Below are 17,915 nucleotides of genomic sequence, written 5' to 3'. Positions count from 1 at the left end.
TAGGAGATTTTAAACAGATGTTCATCCTGAGAAACATTTTACCAGCTGTCGTGTGACTCCACAAATATTCATTATTATTATTGTTGTTTTTAATTAAAGGACAAACCTTAAAATCAGCTGCTGATGTTTAATGTCTGTGAACAGCATGAATATAATTTCTAATCATCCTGACAGACAGAACTAGAAGATACAGAGCAGATCTGTCGATGCCTCTCAGTGTGGCCTTCACTGTCTCCTGGTCTACCCGCAGGTCTGCCATGTGAACCTGGAGGGTCAACCTTTCTACTCAAAGAAGGACAAACCTCTGTGCAAGAAGCATGCTCACGCCATCAACGTGTAGACCTGCCGTCTACCTGTGGATCTGCTGCCTCATCGCCACCCCCCCACCCCCCCGGACGCCACCCCCGACTGCACGACGAACACAAGCGACAACTTTTACAGACGTGTGTAAACGCTCTTTATGCAAAATACACTTTGGTGTGAGACTTTTTCTTTGTGCGTTAATATTAATGTTTGAAAAGATTCTGCTTCAGGAAGTTTCCTCTGTTCATCTGCTTCCTTCCTGTGATGTCACTGCTCAGCTGCTCAGTTCACACATGGAGGTCGTATGGAGTCTGGAGAGTGCCACATGAAATAAATGAACAAATGTAAATGAAATATATATTTTAACAACTGTCTTCACTTTTTTGTCTTAAAGTGATGTATTAGAAATTACATTTACATTACATTACATTTTGAAATGTATTTTGCAATAAATTTAATTAAAAACATACATTTTTTAAATTAGATTACAATTTTATTATTTATAAACAAAATAGGAAATAAAAGTATTATTTAGTAAATTTAATTTCTCTTTCTTATTTTAATCTCTTTTATTAACTTATGTTTAATAATATTTAAGTGTTTTTTTTAATTCATAATTTAGTAATTGATAATTAGACAGAAAATTTCTATAATTATACCAGTGGCACGCTCAACACTCCATAGAGGAGTTCACAGCTGTAGTGTGAATGTTGTCGTCATCAAATCTTGGTCATGTGACTGTTTAAACTTTTTTATAACTTTTAAAAAATAAAATATGAACGTTTAGTTGAGCTCAAAAATATTAAACCATAGACTGAACAGAATCTAGAACAGTGAAAGATAGAACTGGTTTACTTCTTCTTTTGCTTTTAAACAGAACATGGTCCAGTCCTGAAACCAGTCTTGGACTGGGTCTGTACTCAGACTTGGGCAGATCTGGTGGTGGTCTAGTCTGAAGTGGTCTGACTCCAGCAGTGTGACAGTGAACTGAGCAGCACAGCAGTACATGAAGAAACCTTATCTGTGTGAAAACCTGGTCCAAGACCACTTGACTCTGTGTGAGGACTCTGTTCATTCATAACAAGAGACGGATCTGGACCACTGATCTGGTCCCAGACTCATGGTATCAGGCTCAGTGCTGATCTCTCACAGTGTTTCGGTGTATTGGAGATGTTTTCCAGGTGAGGCTGCTGCAGAGTGCTGATGTGTAGATACTAATCTTCACCGACAATAGGTGCTACACTACAGATGAACTGAATTTCATATTTATTGACTGTGTGTGATATTTATTTAAAAACTAATCTACGCTCACTGCTCGGAGCTCATCACGTCATCAGCTGTTTTATCATTTTAAATGTTGATTTCGAAGATGGATTTTTTTTGTATTTACACTGTAAAAAACTCTAGGAGCTTGAATGTTTATTACAGTGGCTCTGTTCACACTGCTGGTCTTTTTTATGAATGAATGATTATTGCAGGATAAAAAGTATCTATAAAAATATCATCTTTTGACACTTTGGAGGCTCCGTAAGAAACAACTTGTATCTCATAAAAAAAACAAGGTGACAGGAAACATGTTGGTGGAGTCGTTTTCTCTCTTAATAATTGAATCAAATTCACTTTGGAAAGAACGTGACGTGTTCCAGGTAAATGAATCTTTACAGGTGTAGCTAAAGTGCTTTATAAGAAGATGTCAGAGTGTCTGTCTCCACTAACAGAACCACATGTGACTGACCACCTGAATGTTGGCTGGGTCACAGTGTCAACACGTTTAACACCAGGAACCACAGGTGTCACCAAAACAAGAACTTCCTTGTATTTGTAAAGAGAAACTGTTGAGTTTCCCATTCACATCAACAGAGACAGCACCTGGTGGCCACTAGAGGAACTGCACTTGAACAAACTGCTCCTTTAAAGGTGTGGAGCAGTCAAAGTAAACTAAATGTTTCATCATGAGGAGTGTGAACGGGTCCTGGTTTTGCTTGGTCTTCAGTGTGAACAGAGCCTCAGATTTACTGATGGATGATTTAACTCTGGCTCTAGTTTCTGTGGTTTCTGTCCTTGCAGTTTTGTGCCTTACGGTTCTGGTCTGTCTCTGACCGGCACACACTCTCAGGTCTCTGGGTGTCTGTGCTGGTGTACAGTTTTTACTTTGGACATTTTATACAGTTTGTGTGTTTTTCAGGGAGTGAATGTGAACAACACTTAGTCACAGTGAGTCACAGCATGTGGAAGGAGTCAGTATTAGTTTGTGATTAACACAGTTTCTCATTAATCACAGTGTTTGAACTGGTTTGTGTCACTGAGCTGGAACGAAACATGAAGCTGTAGTTACAGTCAAACTTTGATTTACAGCTTTTAAACAATGTTTGTGTTGCAATTTAAATAAATTTCACTTCAAACACTTGAAAACATTTGTCTGTTTATGAAACATTTTTTAAAACTGTTAGTTACAATAATTATAAAAAATATGATATGTACACAAAGACACTCACATACAAACACATTTTACCTATTTATATTCACAGATACTGGCAGGGTAAAGAATGAACAACATATTTACTAAAGACTCTGCAAAAGAATAAAATAAGAATAAAAATTTATAAAAACAATTTAATAAAGAAAAGGAAAAGAAACAAAATTAATATATAGGTCAGTCAGAGGTGAAACTGTTACCAATGTTTTTTCAGAGTAAACAAAGATGGTGATCAATATGTCTGAATTCAGCTCCTCTGTGTCTAAATGGAAATCTTATTATTATTATTATTATTATTATTATTATTATTAGTAGTAGTAGTAGTAGTAGTAGCAGTAGTAGTAATAATACTTCACCACCACCAGTGGGCGCCTGAATTGCCTTTAGATTGGACTTCAAAATAAAAGCCAGTAGGTTTCTCTGCAGGACTGAACAGTACAGCTGTGATTGGAAGCACAGAGGTGGAAAAAACAAAGAGCTCTCACTCTGCCTCCGTGTTGGGAGACCAAAAACAAACCAGTCAGCGCTCAATATAGTGGAGCCTCCCAGAAAATACTGTAATTCTACTGCAGTTCTATTGTATTACTTCACTGGCCCTGGCAGCAGATTTATGTCGGAGGCTAAATAAATATCTAGAACTATGAATATTAATGATGTAATGAATAAAACGTCAGCTTTCAGATAGTAAACACCACTCAGACATCATTTCAGATTTAAAGCTCCTCCAGTGTAAAGGTCTGTGTCCATGTGTAGTGTGATTATAGATCAGCTCTAGCTTCTATATTAATACTGTGAAAGTATCAAAGCCTCAGTCCACAGAGAAATGCACACAGCCTGTATTCAGAAACTGAGCCTTAAAACCAGCCGTCAGGACTTCTGGAACTTTGTGATGTCACAACAAAGCAGTCACCAAGCCCCGCCCACCTGGACCCACCATCCAAACCTTGCAGGATTTGGTTTCTCTGAGTGTTTTTACCTGAAATCTGCTTTATTTTTATTGGATCAGTCAGAAAACAGTCAGCCAATCAGAAGAGAGGCTCAGAGCCTCCTCTCTTCTGATTGGCTCACCGACCTGTTGTTACTAGAGCTCCAGAGAGAAGCCTGAGAGAGGAGATGTAAAACTACAGGTTTAAATAGTCTGAGAAAATAATATCAACTCAAGGTCCTCTCACTGGACCTTTCAACTGCATCACTACTTCTTCATCATGAGTGTAGTTTTCTCAGTTGTCATAGTGATGGCTTCAACAGTGAGATGTGGTTGAAAGGTCAGGAAACAGTAAGTGGACCTTGGTTTTGAAAGCATGTGAGTGAATGTTTATACAGGAGTTAACACCTGTGAGAAAGTCATAAAGAAACTGTCTGTGAATGTTCTCATTCGTCCAGGTCATAGTTATCTCTCTCTCAAATTAAATCGAAGGCAACTGGACTTGTATTTGTCTGTGGAAGACGTTTCGCCTCTTATCCAAGCGGCTTCATCAGTTCATCATGTATTGGTCTCTCTAGTCACATCAGACTAGTGCGGACTAGAGAGACCAATACATGATGAACTGATGAAGCCGCTTGGATAAGAGGCAAAACGTCTTCCACAGACAAATACAAGTCCAGTTGCCTTCGATTTAATTTGAGAGAGACATAAAGAAACTGATTCAAACATTTTATTTCTGCAAAGATTCATGTATATTTTCTGTGCAGGTTATTTTCCAACACAATGATCTGAAGGCTGTGTCCACACTGTAAGAATAAAAGTGTTGAGTCTGAAACACTGACTGTGTATTCGTCTTGAACTGTTCAGCATAACTCACCCTCATCTGAGAAAGGTCCAGAAACAGACGCAGCAGCTAAAGAACTCAGAGCACTCCGGTAAGTCTTATGTGGAATCAAGTGTATGATTATAATCTACATGTCACTTTGATGTTGCAGCTGGAAAGCTAATGCTAATTACTGCTGGAATAGAAAATGTGCTGTACTTGTATTTACTGTTGTGTCATTTAATTTATAACAAAGCTTCATATTTTATAAGTTCTTCATATGTTTTGTATTAAAAACATTAATTTGTGAAGTGAGCTGTAAAGCTGTAAATAAATGTAGAACAGGAAAAGATCATGTTTTTCTCTGACTGTGGAGAACAAATATAAAGAATCAGAAAACAGAAATATTCCAATGAAGTAAGTGAAAATAAATAAACGAGCAGAGTGCTGGAGTAAACGTAGTTAAATGTCCTCAGTGCTGCAGTGAGGAAAAGGTCACTGTGTCATTTCCACACAACTACACATCTACACATGTACACAACTACACAACTACACATGTACACAACTACACAACCGGATGTTAATGAATGACACAATATTAACATTAACCAGCTTCAGTCATCGCTGAGTCATGAACAGCCGTTTGTTCTGAAGTGAACAGGTAACAAAGAGCACAGATCTCCTCCCGGGGATTTACTTTTAACCACCGAGTGATCCATCTCCACGTCGCAGACGATCTTTGAGAGGCTGGTATTTGCTCTGTTCACCATCAAACAGCCGAACCACGGAGCGGAGAGTCGACGAGCCCGACGCAGGAGACTTTACACAAGAATCGGTGGGATTAAACGCCTGTGTCTGGTTACAAAGCTGCGGGAATGTGGACCGGAGTTACTGCGATGAACTAGCGTCGAAAGAAGAGACTCGTCTCCTGGAGAGAGCGAAGGAAGCGGGAGGAAAGAGAGGTAAAGCAGGATCAATCCTAAACTTCACTCCCTGCCTGCGGGTCTGAGCCCGACTTTCAGGCTCCGTCTACTCTCTGGAGCAAACGCTCTCTTTGTGTTTACGATTTATCGCGTTTAAAATAGACGTTGAAATTTTTACTAGAGCTTATGTATATCTGTAAATTAGCTGTGTGTGTTTAACGTATACAGCAGTGTGTGTGTGTGTGTGTGTGTGTGTGTGTGTGTGTGTGTGTGTGTGTGTGTGTGTGTGTGTGTGTGTGTGTGTGTGTGTGGTGAGAGCATAAATCACCATATACTGTCGGGAATTCGGCGAACAGATTTTGTGTGTGTGTGTGTGTGTGTGTGTGTGTGTGTGTGTGTGTGTGTGTGTGTTGGCGCCAGAGAATAGACGGATCCTACTGGCTGCTGTCGTGGAAAAAGTTTGTTTCACCTTCGCTGCGGCGCGAAGTTTGTCTGTTTTTTGTTTGTTAAACGGACATTAGTGTGTGCCCCCCCCCCCCACGGAGCTCAGAGACCCGCATTAATTCAGTGGTTGTTTTTCTAGAGCGTTTCAACGCAGTTTGGGGAAGATATTCACTGTTGGTCGCTCGTTAGCCGCATTCCTCGGATAGCTGACTTAGCTGCATAGTTGACACAGCTCGTCTGTAATTATAGTCTGAGCGAATCTGACACGATAGAAACATTATCCAATCAAAACAAATCGATGTCAATCACTTTTTACTCAATAATCACATTTCTCGCTGTACGATACGAGCGGCTAACGTTTAAACTTCAGGTTAGCAGTGTTGATGCTAACTCTTCGTTAGCTTCTACAGGTAGGCTACAGAGGGAGAGTTTATCGTGTTTTTGGTCAACAGCTCGAAATAAAACGGTTTTATATCGTTAATTTAATTGTTTCGTTGGTAAGTTAGTTGTTGTAGATGTTATGACGTTGTCAGTTAGTCGGATAACTTCTGGAAACAAAGTTTAAATGTTGGTTTTTATTGTCAAAGTCACAGATGATCTGATCGTGTTCAGTTTGTTTTTCAGTCTGTAACCAGACTGTTAACTAACCTCAGTCACCAGTTGAGTCACCTGTAACTAATGTCATCTAGATTTAGATCTGAGGTACCTGTACACAGGTGAGGCATCTGTGTGTCACCTGTAGTATTTTCTTCCTGTTTACTCCTCGGCTGCTAAAATAAATACAAACTGGAACATTGATCATTGGAGATGAAATGAATCCACAATAAAAGTAACATTTTCATGTAAAACATCTTTTCCTCTTGTGAAGATTTGTTTTATTTATTTATTATTATTTAATTTAAATGATTTTTTTTTATTTTTTAAATGAATTTGACTAAATGAACGTTGTTAATGAGTCACTTTGAGCTCTGGGTCATAACAACAGCACTTCTCATTATTTTCTGAATTCTGAAAGTAAACAAGTGATTAATATAGAAACAATCAGAAGATTCACCTACAATGAAATTGATCATTATTCATATATTATAAACATAATGATTACAGCAGTAAAATCCTGGGTCACAGTAACATGACAGTGAAACAGTCACAGCATTGTTCTTCACTACCTTTACATTAACACCTTATGAACATTATTCTGATACAGTCAGGGTCATTTTCAGACCAGGGTCCAGATACATAAATGATGCATACACACTAAAACCATGTGTATGCCGTTTCCCACTCAAAAACTGGTCTTCATAAACACCTCACTCATTCCTTTGACCATGTGAACACTGTTTTCTAAAGAGATCCAAGTTACTGTGAAAATACAAAATAAAATAACTAACTTCACTGAGCTTCTTTCATTATCATAATTGTTCATAAGTTTTACAATTTAACATTTCATAAACATAAATAATTGTGTTTAATGTCCTTATTATTTATTGTGAGTCACTGTGTTACTGTTTGATACTATTTTAATATTGACTGATCACAGTGTCGGAGCCTCTGGAGCCTCGTTAAGACTAGTCCCAGTAAATGAAGCTCAGAGTAAAACAGGACTTAAATTAAAATGATTGTCCTAAAGTAAACTGATAATGTTTTTACCTCAGTTTGTTCTTCAGTCTCGTCTTTCTTCTCTGTGTCTGATCACTTCTTTTTATTCAAACTGATTGATTAAGAGAGAGTCTTCATCCATAAATGGAGAATTATGGGAGTGGAAATGAGGCTCGGCCACATGAGTGTGAACCATGTGAATACACGGCTTTATAATTCTGATGTAAAGAATGTGTAGACAGAGTTTTATGCATCTGGTCCCTGAACTTTTACTTGGACAGAGTATTTCCTCTCTTGCTGCTGCAGTAAATGATGTGAATACTCTTCACCTGTGTTGTTAATTTCTCCATGTCTTCATATCAGTTACTGATGGTTTGTTCATCTCAGTGGAGGCGATTTGGAGAGAGGATTTAAACTGTGTTTGTAAAGTTAGTGAAGTGTGAGCAGGTTAAACGTTTATCACTACGTGTTATTGTGTGAACAGTGTTTTAATGTTGCAGCTGATTACGATGATTGTGTGACTAATTTATTCATTCATATTCAGTATCATCCAGTGCTAAAATAACCAGCCGATTTATGTTGATAGGTAATTATCAGTAATTATTATCACACACAATCAGGACTGCAACTATTGATCACTTTCTTTATTAATTATTCTAATGATTGTTTCTGATCATTTGATTAATCGATTAGTCTATAAAATATCAAATAATAATAATAAAACAGGAAGTGTCCAGTTTCCACCTCTGCAGGCTACAGTCCAACTATAAATTATAAATGTATTTAAATTTCCTCAACAGCCACACCTGTTTTTCTACGTTACCTGAGGTGAAGAAAAAGGTGGAACCTTTCTGTGAGGACAGTGGAGCACCAGGACAGTTTACAGAGCGCACGTCAGGGTTTTAACTCGAGTGCACACACAGTACATTTAGATTTCACCTCTTACACTGTGTTATGGTGTGTTTACTGTGCTCCACGTCCACACTTTAAAAGTCTGTAAACCTGAACCTCAGATTTAAGCCGCGCTTCAACCAAAAAGTACCTGGAACTTTTAGTTAGTTCTTCAGGAACTAAAAGGTTCCTGTGGCCATTGTTGTTTGCGTTTCCAAGGCGGCCTAAAGTCCCGGGAAGATTATGCAAAATTATTACTTAACATTACATTATTCACAGCACTTTGAGGACATAACATGAATAAAAATATGGGATTTGGGCATTTTATTTTCAAATACGGGACGATCCCATATTACACGTGATGGGTGGCAACCCTAGCCAATGTTCAGGACTGCAGACCACACCCTCTAAAGTTCCTGAACCTTTGGAAAGTACTACTCCCCGACCAGATACCTTTTTGGAGTCAATCAATTACCCTGGAACTAAAATATGTTAATAAAGGTTTTTCTCATTCATTTTTAACGTGTCTTCACATTCTGTTTCTATCAACATATACTGACAGGCTGTGGGATGGATATAAAATCACACGTATCACACATCCTGTTTAAGGTTCCTTTATGATTCCAGCTCAAAGGTTTTCACAGCTGGACAGATGTGACGATGATGTGTCCTCTCGTTCACTCGTATGTGCTGATTGGAAACCAAATGGTCTGATCAGCTGATCCAAGTTCCAGGAAAAACCACAACAGTTCAGTGAAACCTGGAGAGTCCAGAATCTGAGAAAGGCCATGAGGATGGAGAGTCTTGAACCTGGTCTAAGTCAGTAAACTGGTCCTGAGTCTGAGGTCTGAGTCTGGGTCTGTGGTCTGAGTCTGTGGTCTGAGTCTGGGTCTGTGGTCGAGGTCTGTGGTCTTAGTCTGAGTCTGTGGTCTGGGTCTGTGGTCTGAGTCTGTGGTCTGAGTCTGTGGTCTGAGTCTGAGGTCTAAGTCTAGGTCTGTGGTCTAAGTCTGAGGTCTGTGGTCTTAGTCTTTGGTCTTAGTCTGAGGTCTAAGGTCTTGGTCTAGGTGTGTGGTCTTAGTCCAGGTCTGTGGTTTTAGTCTGGGTCTGAGGTCTTAGTCTGTGGTCTGAGTCTGTGGTCTGAGGTCTTGGTCTAAGGTCTGTGGTGTTAGTCTGAGGTCTGTGGTTTTAGCCTTAGTCTGTGGTCTTAGTCTGAGTCTGTGGTCTGGGTCTGGGTCTGAGGTCTTAGTCTGGGTCTGGGTCTGGGGTTTTAGTCTGGGTCTGAGGTCTTAGTCTGTGGTCTGAGTCAGTGGTCTGAGGTCTTAGTCTAGGTCTGAGTCTGTGGTCTTAGTCTGGGTCTGTGGTCGAGGTCTGTGGTCTTAGTCTGGGTCTGAGTCTGTGGTCTGAGGTCTTGGTCTAAGGTCTGTGGTGTTAGTCTGAGGTCTGTGGTTTTAGCCTTAGTCTGTGGTTGTGCTCTTAGTCTGTAGTCTTAGTCTGAGTCTGTGGTCTGGGTCTGTGGTCTTGGTCTGGGTCTTAGTCTGGGTCTGGGTCTGAGGTCTTAGTCTGGGTCTGGGTCTTAGTCTGGGTCTGAGGTCTTAGTCTGGGTCTGGGTCTTAGTCTGGGTCTGGGTCTGAGGTCTTAGTCTGGGTCTGGGTCTGTGGTCTGTGGTCTGAGGTCTGGGTCTGGGTCTTAGTCTGGGTCCGGGTCTTAGTCTGGGTCTGGGTCTGAGGTCTTAGTCCGGGTCCGGGTCTTAGTCTGGGTCTGGGTCTGGGTCTGAGGTCTTAGTCTGGGTCTGGGCCCGGGTCTGAGGTCTTAGTCTGGGTCTGGGTCTTAGTCTGGGTCTGGGTCTGAGGTCTTAGTCTGGGTCTGGGCCCGGGTCTGAGGTCTTAGTCTGGGTCTGGGTCTTAGTCTGGGTCTGGGTCTGTGGTCTGTGGTCTGAGGTCTGGGTCTGGGTCTTAGTCTGGGTCCGGGTCTTAGTCTGGGTCTGGGTCTGAGGTCTTAGTCCGGGTCCGGGTCTTAGTCTGGGTCTGGGTCTGGGTCTGAGGTCTTAGTCCGGGTCCGGGTCCGGGTCCGGGTCCGGGTCTGGGTCTGAGGTCTTAGTCTGGGTCTGAGGTCTTAGTCTGGGTCTGGGTCCGGGTCTGGGTCTGGGTCTGAGGAGTGCTCAGATACTGTACTCACATTGAAGGAACTTGCAGCTGAGTCTTTTCTTTCTGCTTGTTTCAGGGGGAATTATTTCACTGCAGCACAGAGATCAGCTGTTTCTCTGCAGATGAAGATTATTTAACAGCTGAAAATATTGATCCTTTAATAATCAGTTTTAAATCTCCAGATTTGACTGACTGACCATTCTCAGCCCTTTGTGATTGTATCTGTGGTTCCCATGACGACAGATCATTGTTATTTGGTTGTGATAATTATTAATTAGATTAATTAGAGCTGCGCGATTAATCAAAATATAATGAAAATCTCAACATGGCCAGGTGGAGCTGTAAGTAACGTGTCACATGTTGGTCATTGTTAGCATTCACATTGTTAGCATTCACACCGTTAGCATTCACATTGTTAGCACTCACACTGTTAGCATTCACATTGTTAGAACTCACACTGTTAGCATTCACATTGTTAGCACTCACACTGTTAGCATTCACATTGTTAGCATTCACACTGTTAGCATTCACATTGTTAGCATTCACATTGTTAGCACCATAAGAGACGACGCTAAAAATCCTATCATCATCATTTTTACATTTTTCAGTGAAAATGAAAAAACGATCGCTCCAACTGAAATCACAACATGACTTTTCAGCCGTTATTACTGATTATTGACCCCAGTTGTATTTATAACCTTTTTTTCTTTTACTAACCAAACAAATCGACATTGATCGACCGATTATCATCAACAATACTTGATCGATAGATGTGAATTGGGGTTAGTCATCAATCACCTTCAGACTGATCAGCGGTAGTTAACACTCCGAGAGAAGCTCTGTGTAGTGTAGCCCCGCCTCCCACCGGCAGGCTACCAAAACAAACATGTTGCCAGCATGTGAGAGGCTGATATAACCAACAACATCTGAACAACAAACATGATCGGTATCAGCTGATCTCACTCATTGATGATCGGTATAATTGATCATAGATTGGTATCTGTATAAGTGGCAGAAAAACGTGATCGGAGCATCTCTAATTATTATTAATATCTTAATCTGAGTGTTGATGGTCATTTCAACCAGAACCATGAAACCCTAGAGTTTGACTGGCACCAAGTGTTGAGGAGGAAACTCACTCAACAGGAAAACGTACATTAATATATATGATGGAGGCATGAAACATAAAGAGGAAACCTGATGACGTCGAACAGACTGAATTATCTCCAGATAAAATTAAGTCTGACTCACTGACAGTCAGCTGAACATCAGAGCTCCTGCTTTTATTTTAACTGAAGCAGGTAGAGATGCCGAGTGATGTCACACTGTCACGGCCACAGCTGACCAATCAATACGTGACATCACATACAGCTCCATCCCCCAGTCAGATGTCAGTAAGGTGTGTGTGTGTGTGTGTGTGTGTGTGTGTGTGTGTGTGTGTGTGTGTGTGTGTGTGTGTGTGGGTGTGTGTGTAGGTGTGTGTGTGTGTGTGTCTCCCCTATCGAGGAAGTGGGGGGAGGGGTTCTAGATATTAAAATCTAGTATTATCCATATGCCAGACAGCTGTACATTCCTGTGTGTGTGAGAGAGAGAGACCTGCCCAGGTAAAGAGCCCTGGGGGAGGAGTTTGTAGCAGTGGGATGTGTTTGTGTTATTCAGTTTATATCAGTCAAACTTTATTTATATAAAATGAATATTTCAGTTTTTCACTGTTTTCACTTTATTTCTCTCTCTCTCTCTTTTCACAGTAAAACTATGAAAATCATCATGTGTTTCTGTGTGTGCAGCTCATTTAGTTTTTACTTTCTCTTCATCTGTTTCTTCTTCTTTGTTCTTTTAGTTTGCTGTTTTTCTTCATTTGATCCAGTAGAAAAATAAAATGTAAAACATGTTTGAACATCAGTTATTTGAATATTGTAAATAGTTAAGTCAAAGATCTTTATTTCTCTACTACTATTTTTCCGTCTGTTTCTTTTTCCCTCACTTCTTTCACCCCCCCTGCTTGGTCTACCTCCTCTCAGTTTTCTCTCTCCTGGGAGTGTTTCCAGTCTTGGAGTCTGAGCTTGGGGATATCTCTCTTTCCTATGCTCTATTTCTATCCCTCTCTCCCTTTTTTCTTCTCCATGTACCCCCCCACCCCCCCTTGGAGTGTGTTTCCAGTCTTGGAGTCTGAGGATCAGATTACTCAGCGACTCTCGGAGGCTTTCTGGCGAGTTGGCAGTTGTGGAGGAGGGAGGAGGGAGGGAAGCAGGGAAGGAGATCAGGTTTCACATCTCCAGCGCTCTCCTATGTCTGCCTCGCCTCCCTCCTCCTCCTCCTCCCCCCCGGCGGCCTGGAGACAGAGTGGCTGAGCCGGGGAGGAAAACATGCAATCCACCCCCCCCTCTCCATACGTCCAGCCTCTCTGCTGCAGCACAGCAGATATATAAAGGCAGAAAATGGGAACTGAGCGCACAGAGGGACGATTCTTCACCTCGTTCACCTCCCCCTACTCCCCCTACATCCCTGCAGAGATATTTTATATCCTGCACCGTGTGTTTTCATTCTCCTGGATGTGTGGCAAAGGTGAAACTGCTTCAGGGAGATGAGCAGAGCCCAGAGTCCAGGATCAGACCTGGACTCAGAAATCACTACAATGTGTCTATGGAAGTAAAAGCAGAGAGGCTCCAGCTGCTGCAGTCTGGAGCTGGAGACACTTTAACAACAGCTGTAGCAGTAGTGGTAGTATTAGTAAAGACGGTAGTAGTAGTTATCTGTGTTTGGATATTTTAGTCTTTTCTTGGTGAAAGCTGTGGAGGACAGAAACTGAACAAGTGTTTGAAGGAACTGGACTACATCTAACCATAACTTTAGTTATTGAGTAATCAGTTAATTATACACTACAGAATGCACATATTACAATCCTACATACTTAATCTTCTTCTTAAAATTCTTCCGTATAAATTTCAGCATGTAAGCAGTCCCACAGCTTTGAGAAAACCCAGACAAATTATACAAACGAGGGCTCGACCAGGAATGGTGTGCTATGACTTTTCTTTGCGATTCCATTAACTACTGTGACAAAATGGCAAAAGACGGAAAAATTTCCTATAGAGAATGAATGGAGCGACATCGTGAAAATGACCAAAGCCTTTTTGAAGCTCTACTGCTTTGTCGTAGTTTAACGTAGAAACATGGTTGAAACTTTACTTTAACAGGTCACAAGATTAGAGACTGTTCTGGGTTAAATCAGTATTTTCATAACTATTATGGTTTTCATAAAGTCTTAGTATATATTTTGTGTGATTTTTCGACTTTTCAGATTTTATAATGGGTGTGTATTGCACAGAATGTTGACAGTGATGTCATCGCTCTAACTGCCATCCCTGAAACTTTTCTGCAAAAAAAAAAAATAAATAAAAAAATCTGATGGGGCGTCGCGTAGCGCAGTGGGTTACGCAGGCGCCCCATATATAGAGGCTACAGTCCTCGCTGCAGCTGGCCCCCGGTTCGACTCCCGCATCGGATGGTCCTTTCCTGCGTGTCGTTCCCCCTCTCTCTGCCTCCCCATGTCCTGTCTCTCTACTGTCCTGTCCATTAAAGGCACAAAAAGCCCAAAAAAATTATTAAAAAAAAAAAAAACAATTTCCAACCTTCATAGATAATTAATATATAGAAACATAGAGAATTTGTCCTCTATCACCAAGTGTTGGTTTCATTGTGATATCCCTTATGGTTCATGCAGAGAGGGCTGTTCAAAGCTCCCATAGACGCCCATGTTAAACTGAGCTCTGACGCTCTTACCAAAAACAGAGTTGAGGGGAGTATTTAAACTGCAATGAAACCTCAACAGTAAACATTAGGTACACCTATAATATATCACTGTCTTTATTGAAGTGTCTGGACACTGGTAGTGAAGAGAGTTTTCAATAGGACTTGTAGTTTTCCTCCTGTGATTCAAATTCCCAATCCAAGTTTCATCTTAAAAGCTGTTGTTTGCTGAGGGAGACAGAGGGGTTTGTGTCCCTCCTCCCCGTGGTGGCTGCAGTCGCCATAGCAACCATTGTCTCAGTAGGTGCTACTGATGCAGTTTTATAGGTAGAAATGGACGAAGCTGATTCTGATTGGCTAATTAGATTGGTTAACTGAGCCTTTTTACTCTATTGCTATAACAGCAATTACAATGCAAATCAACACTGTGTATGTGCGTGTTCTTGTGTGGTTCTGTGTGTGTGCACAGGTCTTTCTATGATTGTGAGGACACGTTTAGGTTTGAAACCATCAGTATGAGGTCATTTTGGCTTTTTGAGGGAGACCTGCAGTGACTGAGGTCAGAGTTAGGAGAAGTGTCCAAGACTGAAAATCGATGTAACGTTCTCTGTAGCGATTGAAACATGAAAAGTGATGGATACGCACCAAGCAGCAGGAGCATTCAAAATTCCTCCAGGAATTTTCTAATTGTTCATGAAATCGTTTCATAAAACATGAGAAAAACTTCAGTGTCTTACAGCACCACATGAAAAATAAAACTGCAGATTTTTCACATTTGAGAAGCTGGAAACATCAAACTCTTATAAAAATAACTTTTCTGTTGTTTAATTGATTGATTGATCATCAAGGTAGTTGGAATGATTCTTTTAATGGACTGATGAGTTAATGAAGTGGCGGAGCTCTCAGGTCATCTGAAGAAGTGTTTCAACAGACTGAACGATTAATCCAAACAAATGAGCAGATTCATTGATTATAATAATTGTTACTTGCAGCTCTGGTTGTTCCAGAATCTAAATGATCAGCTGTCCTACTCATTAAATGACCAAATACTCTGTAGTAGTATTATATTATTTCATCTCAGTCTCTTCACGTCTTCTCTCAGTCTAATATCTTCAGACAGATTTAATGAGTCCTGGTGGTTCCCGTGTCTCTGACTCCAGATGAAGGTCAGAGCCTCATGTTCTCCAGCGGCTCCACTCGTCCTTTAATGGCATTGATCCCTGCTTTAAATACATTCAGCTCAGCTCAGTGAATAATTCAGAAGTCTTCACCACAGAAAACATCAGTCCACCAGAGGAGGAGGGGGAGGGGCCTCCTCTCCCCTGCTGGGATTTTGTGTGGTCATGTGACAGCAGTGAAGACAACTGAAGGGTTCAGGTCTGTATGTGGACCAGTTGACTGTAGGACGTCTGACTGTAGGACGTCTGACCTCCTCTGACTGTAGGAGGTCTGACTGTAGGACGTCTGACCTCCTCTGACTGTAGGAGGTCTGACTGTAGGAGGTCTGACTGTAGGAGGTCTGACTGACTGAGTAACCGGGTGATCTCTGTAATACAGCTGATGGTTGTTTTTTATTATTGGATTATTCGTGGCTGTGTAACGTCTCAGATCAACAGTTGCACATTGTTTCTGGTGAGAACACTCGAATGGTGAAACTTGTCTCTCTGGGTTTTGTCTCAGATTATTAGGAACAGTAGACCTGAACCAGCATTGAGGTGGTCTTTTGGTTTTCCTCTCTCAGTAATCCTCCTGCTTGATGGATGCAGGTTCCCTCTGAAGTGACGGTGAATCCTGACCTCCATCCTGACCCCTGACCCCTAGGTCCTGACCCCCTCTCAGCTCTCCTCTAACAGCTGGATTAGAGCATCTGACTTGACAGCGATCAGTGGAGAGATTTGCAGATACTATTATCAGCTGGTGATTGTTGGGCTAGTGATCAATAAGTTGAGTGTTGGGTGTCTCTGGTTGTTTTTGGTCAAGTGGTTGATCTCAGTGTTGTCTGCTGTTGTGTGAAGGTCTGTCATAATCTCAGTTGGTTGTTGTTGTGCAGCATAAAGATTCAGTTCCTGACTCTGTTGGTTTTATGTTGGATGTGAAATGTCTGCTCAGTTAAAGCTGCAGTGATTAGTCAATTAATCAAGTGTGTGTGCGTGTGTGTGTGTGTGTGTCTGTCTACATATATAATGTATAAGAACTGAGTTAGTGACAGTCAACAGTCATGTGATGTAATGAACTGTGACTCGTGTTAATCAGAATAATCAAGGACAGTTTTTATCTGAGGAGAAACTTGTGTTGACGTTTCAGAACAAGATGGAGAGTTAAAGTTGTGATTCACAGCGTCTTTGTTCATTAAAACCCTCATCTGTCTGTGTGGTGGACTGGGACCCGGCTGGGATGTGGTTTTCAGGCCAAACTGGACTCTGCAGTAGGTAGTTTTAGGCTGCAGCCATGAGGAAACATCAGTCCAGCACACAAACCAAATCGCTGAGTTTTCCACTCTGCCCGGGCTGCAGTGAATGCAGCCCCCCCCCTTTTTCTGGTCTCTAATGTCAATTAGCTGTGGCTGCTGGTGGACTCTCCTCCAGCTCCACTCGTCCCTCTGCTGCTGTAACCACCACGAACACACACACGAACACACACACGAACACACACACGAACACACACACAGGATCTTTAAGGCCTGCAGGGGCTGTTTGCTGGGAAGTCCTGTTAGCAAGAGACAATGAAATGATGCAAATCTTCACATGTTTCCTGGCAACAAGATAAAAGATGTTACTGGACTGAAAACACACAGGTCACTGTTACACCTGTCTGACCAACCAACAACCAGACATTTTCACTTTACATTAATGTACAGCAGTCAGACAGCAGTGTGAGCCAACACACTCTCCTCTCTGCTGTGTTTGTACTGACTCAGCCCTCATACCTGTGAGGACTGGTTTCACAGCTTCAGCTGACACGTCACTCACAACACAGGAATTTATATTGTGTGTGTGAACTATAAGGTCAGGTGTGTTTGCCTTTAGATTGTGACACAAATCAGGTTACTCTGGTGCTACGGTTCAGCTGCCTTCAGGTGTTTGTATCATTGAATAATGTTGAATTAAAGTGTTGAGAGAACGTGAGAGAGAACGTGTTGGTTACAGATCGTACATAACATTTCTAAATGTGTCTCTGTAGCTCTGTAGCTCTCTAGCTCTGCTCTCTAGCTCTGTAGCTCTGTAGCTCTCTAGCTCTGCTCTCTAGCTCTGTAGCTCTGTAGTCCTGTAGCTCTGTAGTCCTGTAGCTCTCTAGCTCTGTAGCTCTCTAGCTCTGTAGCTCTGTAGCTCTGTAGCCCTGTAGCTCTGTAGTCCTGTAGCTCTGCTCTGTAGCTCTCTAGCTCTGTAGCTCTGTAGCTCTGTAGTCCTGTAGCTCTCTAGCTCTCTAGCTCTGTAGCTCTGTAGCCCTGTAGGTAGCCCACTGTAGCTCTCGTAAGTCCTTGTAGCTCTCTAGCTCTGGTAGCTCTCTAGCTCTGTAGGCTTGCTGTAGCCTGCTCTAAGCTTCTGTAGCGCTGTAGCCCTGTAGCCCTCTGTATGCTTCTCGCTAGCCTTTTGTCCTTGATTGGAATTCTGCGCCATCAAGCCCATCTGGACAGATCTCG

At 41.6% G+C, this 17,915-nt stretch overlaps 1 protein-coding gene and 1 long non-coding RNA gene across 2 annotated transcripts in view; both read left to right on the top strand.

Moving 5' to 3' along the window:
* LOC111224181 (LIM domain-binding protein 3-like) overlaps nucleotides 1–425 on the top strand; it is a 35,807-nt gene extending 35,382 nt beyond the window's left edge. The window contains exon 17 of the mRNA XM_022748587.1: nucleotides 251–425. Within this exon, the coding sequence (XP_022604308.1) occupies nucleotides 251–340 (90 nt within the window). The 3' untranslated portion in view covers nucleotides 341–425. The remainder of the gene's footprint in view (nucleotides 1–250) is intronic.
* Nucleotides 426–5,310: 4,885 nt separating this feature from the next.
* The window catches only part of LOC111224190, a 21,795-nt gene continuing 9,190 nt past the window's right edge, over nucleotides 5,311–17,915 (top strand). The window contains exon 1 of the long non-coding RNA XR_002665209.1: nucleotides 5,311–5,489. This is a non-coding gene — a long non-coding RNA (uncharacterized LOC111224190). The remainder of the gene's footprint in view (nucleotides 5,490–17,915) is intronic.

This window comes from Seriola dumerili, unplaced genomic scaffold, assembly GCF_002260705.1.
Source record: "Seriola dumerili isolate Sdu_G_001 unplaced genomic scaffold, Sdu_1.0 BDQW01000127.1, whole genome shotgun sequence".
Taxonomy (NCBI): Eukaryota; Metazoa; Chordata; class Actinopteri; order Carangiformes; family Carangidae; genus Seriola; species Seriola dumerili.
The sequence above is the reverse complement of the archived record's forward strand: the minus strand, read 5'-3'. Positions and strand labels throughout refer to the sequence as shown.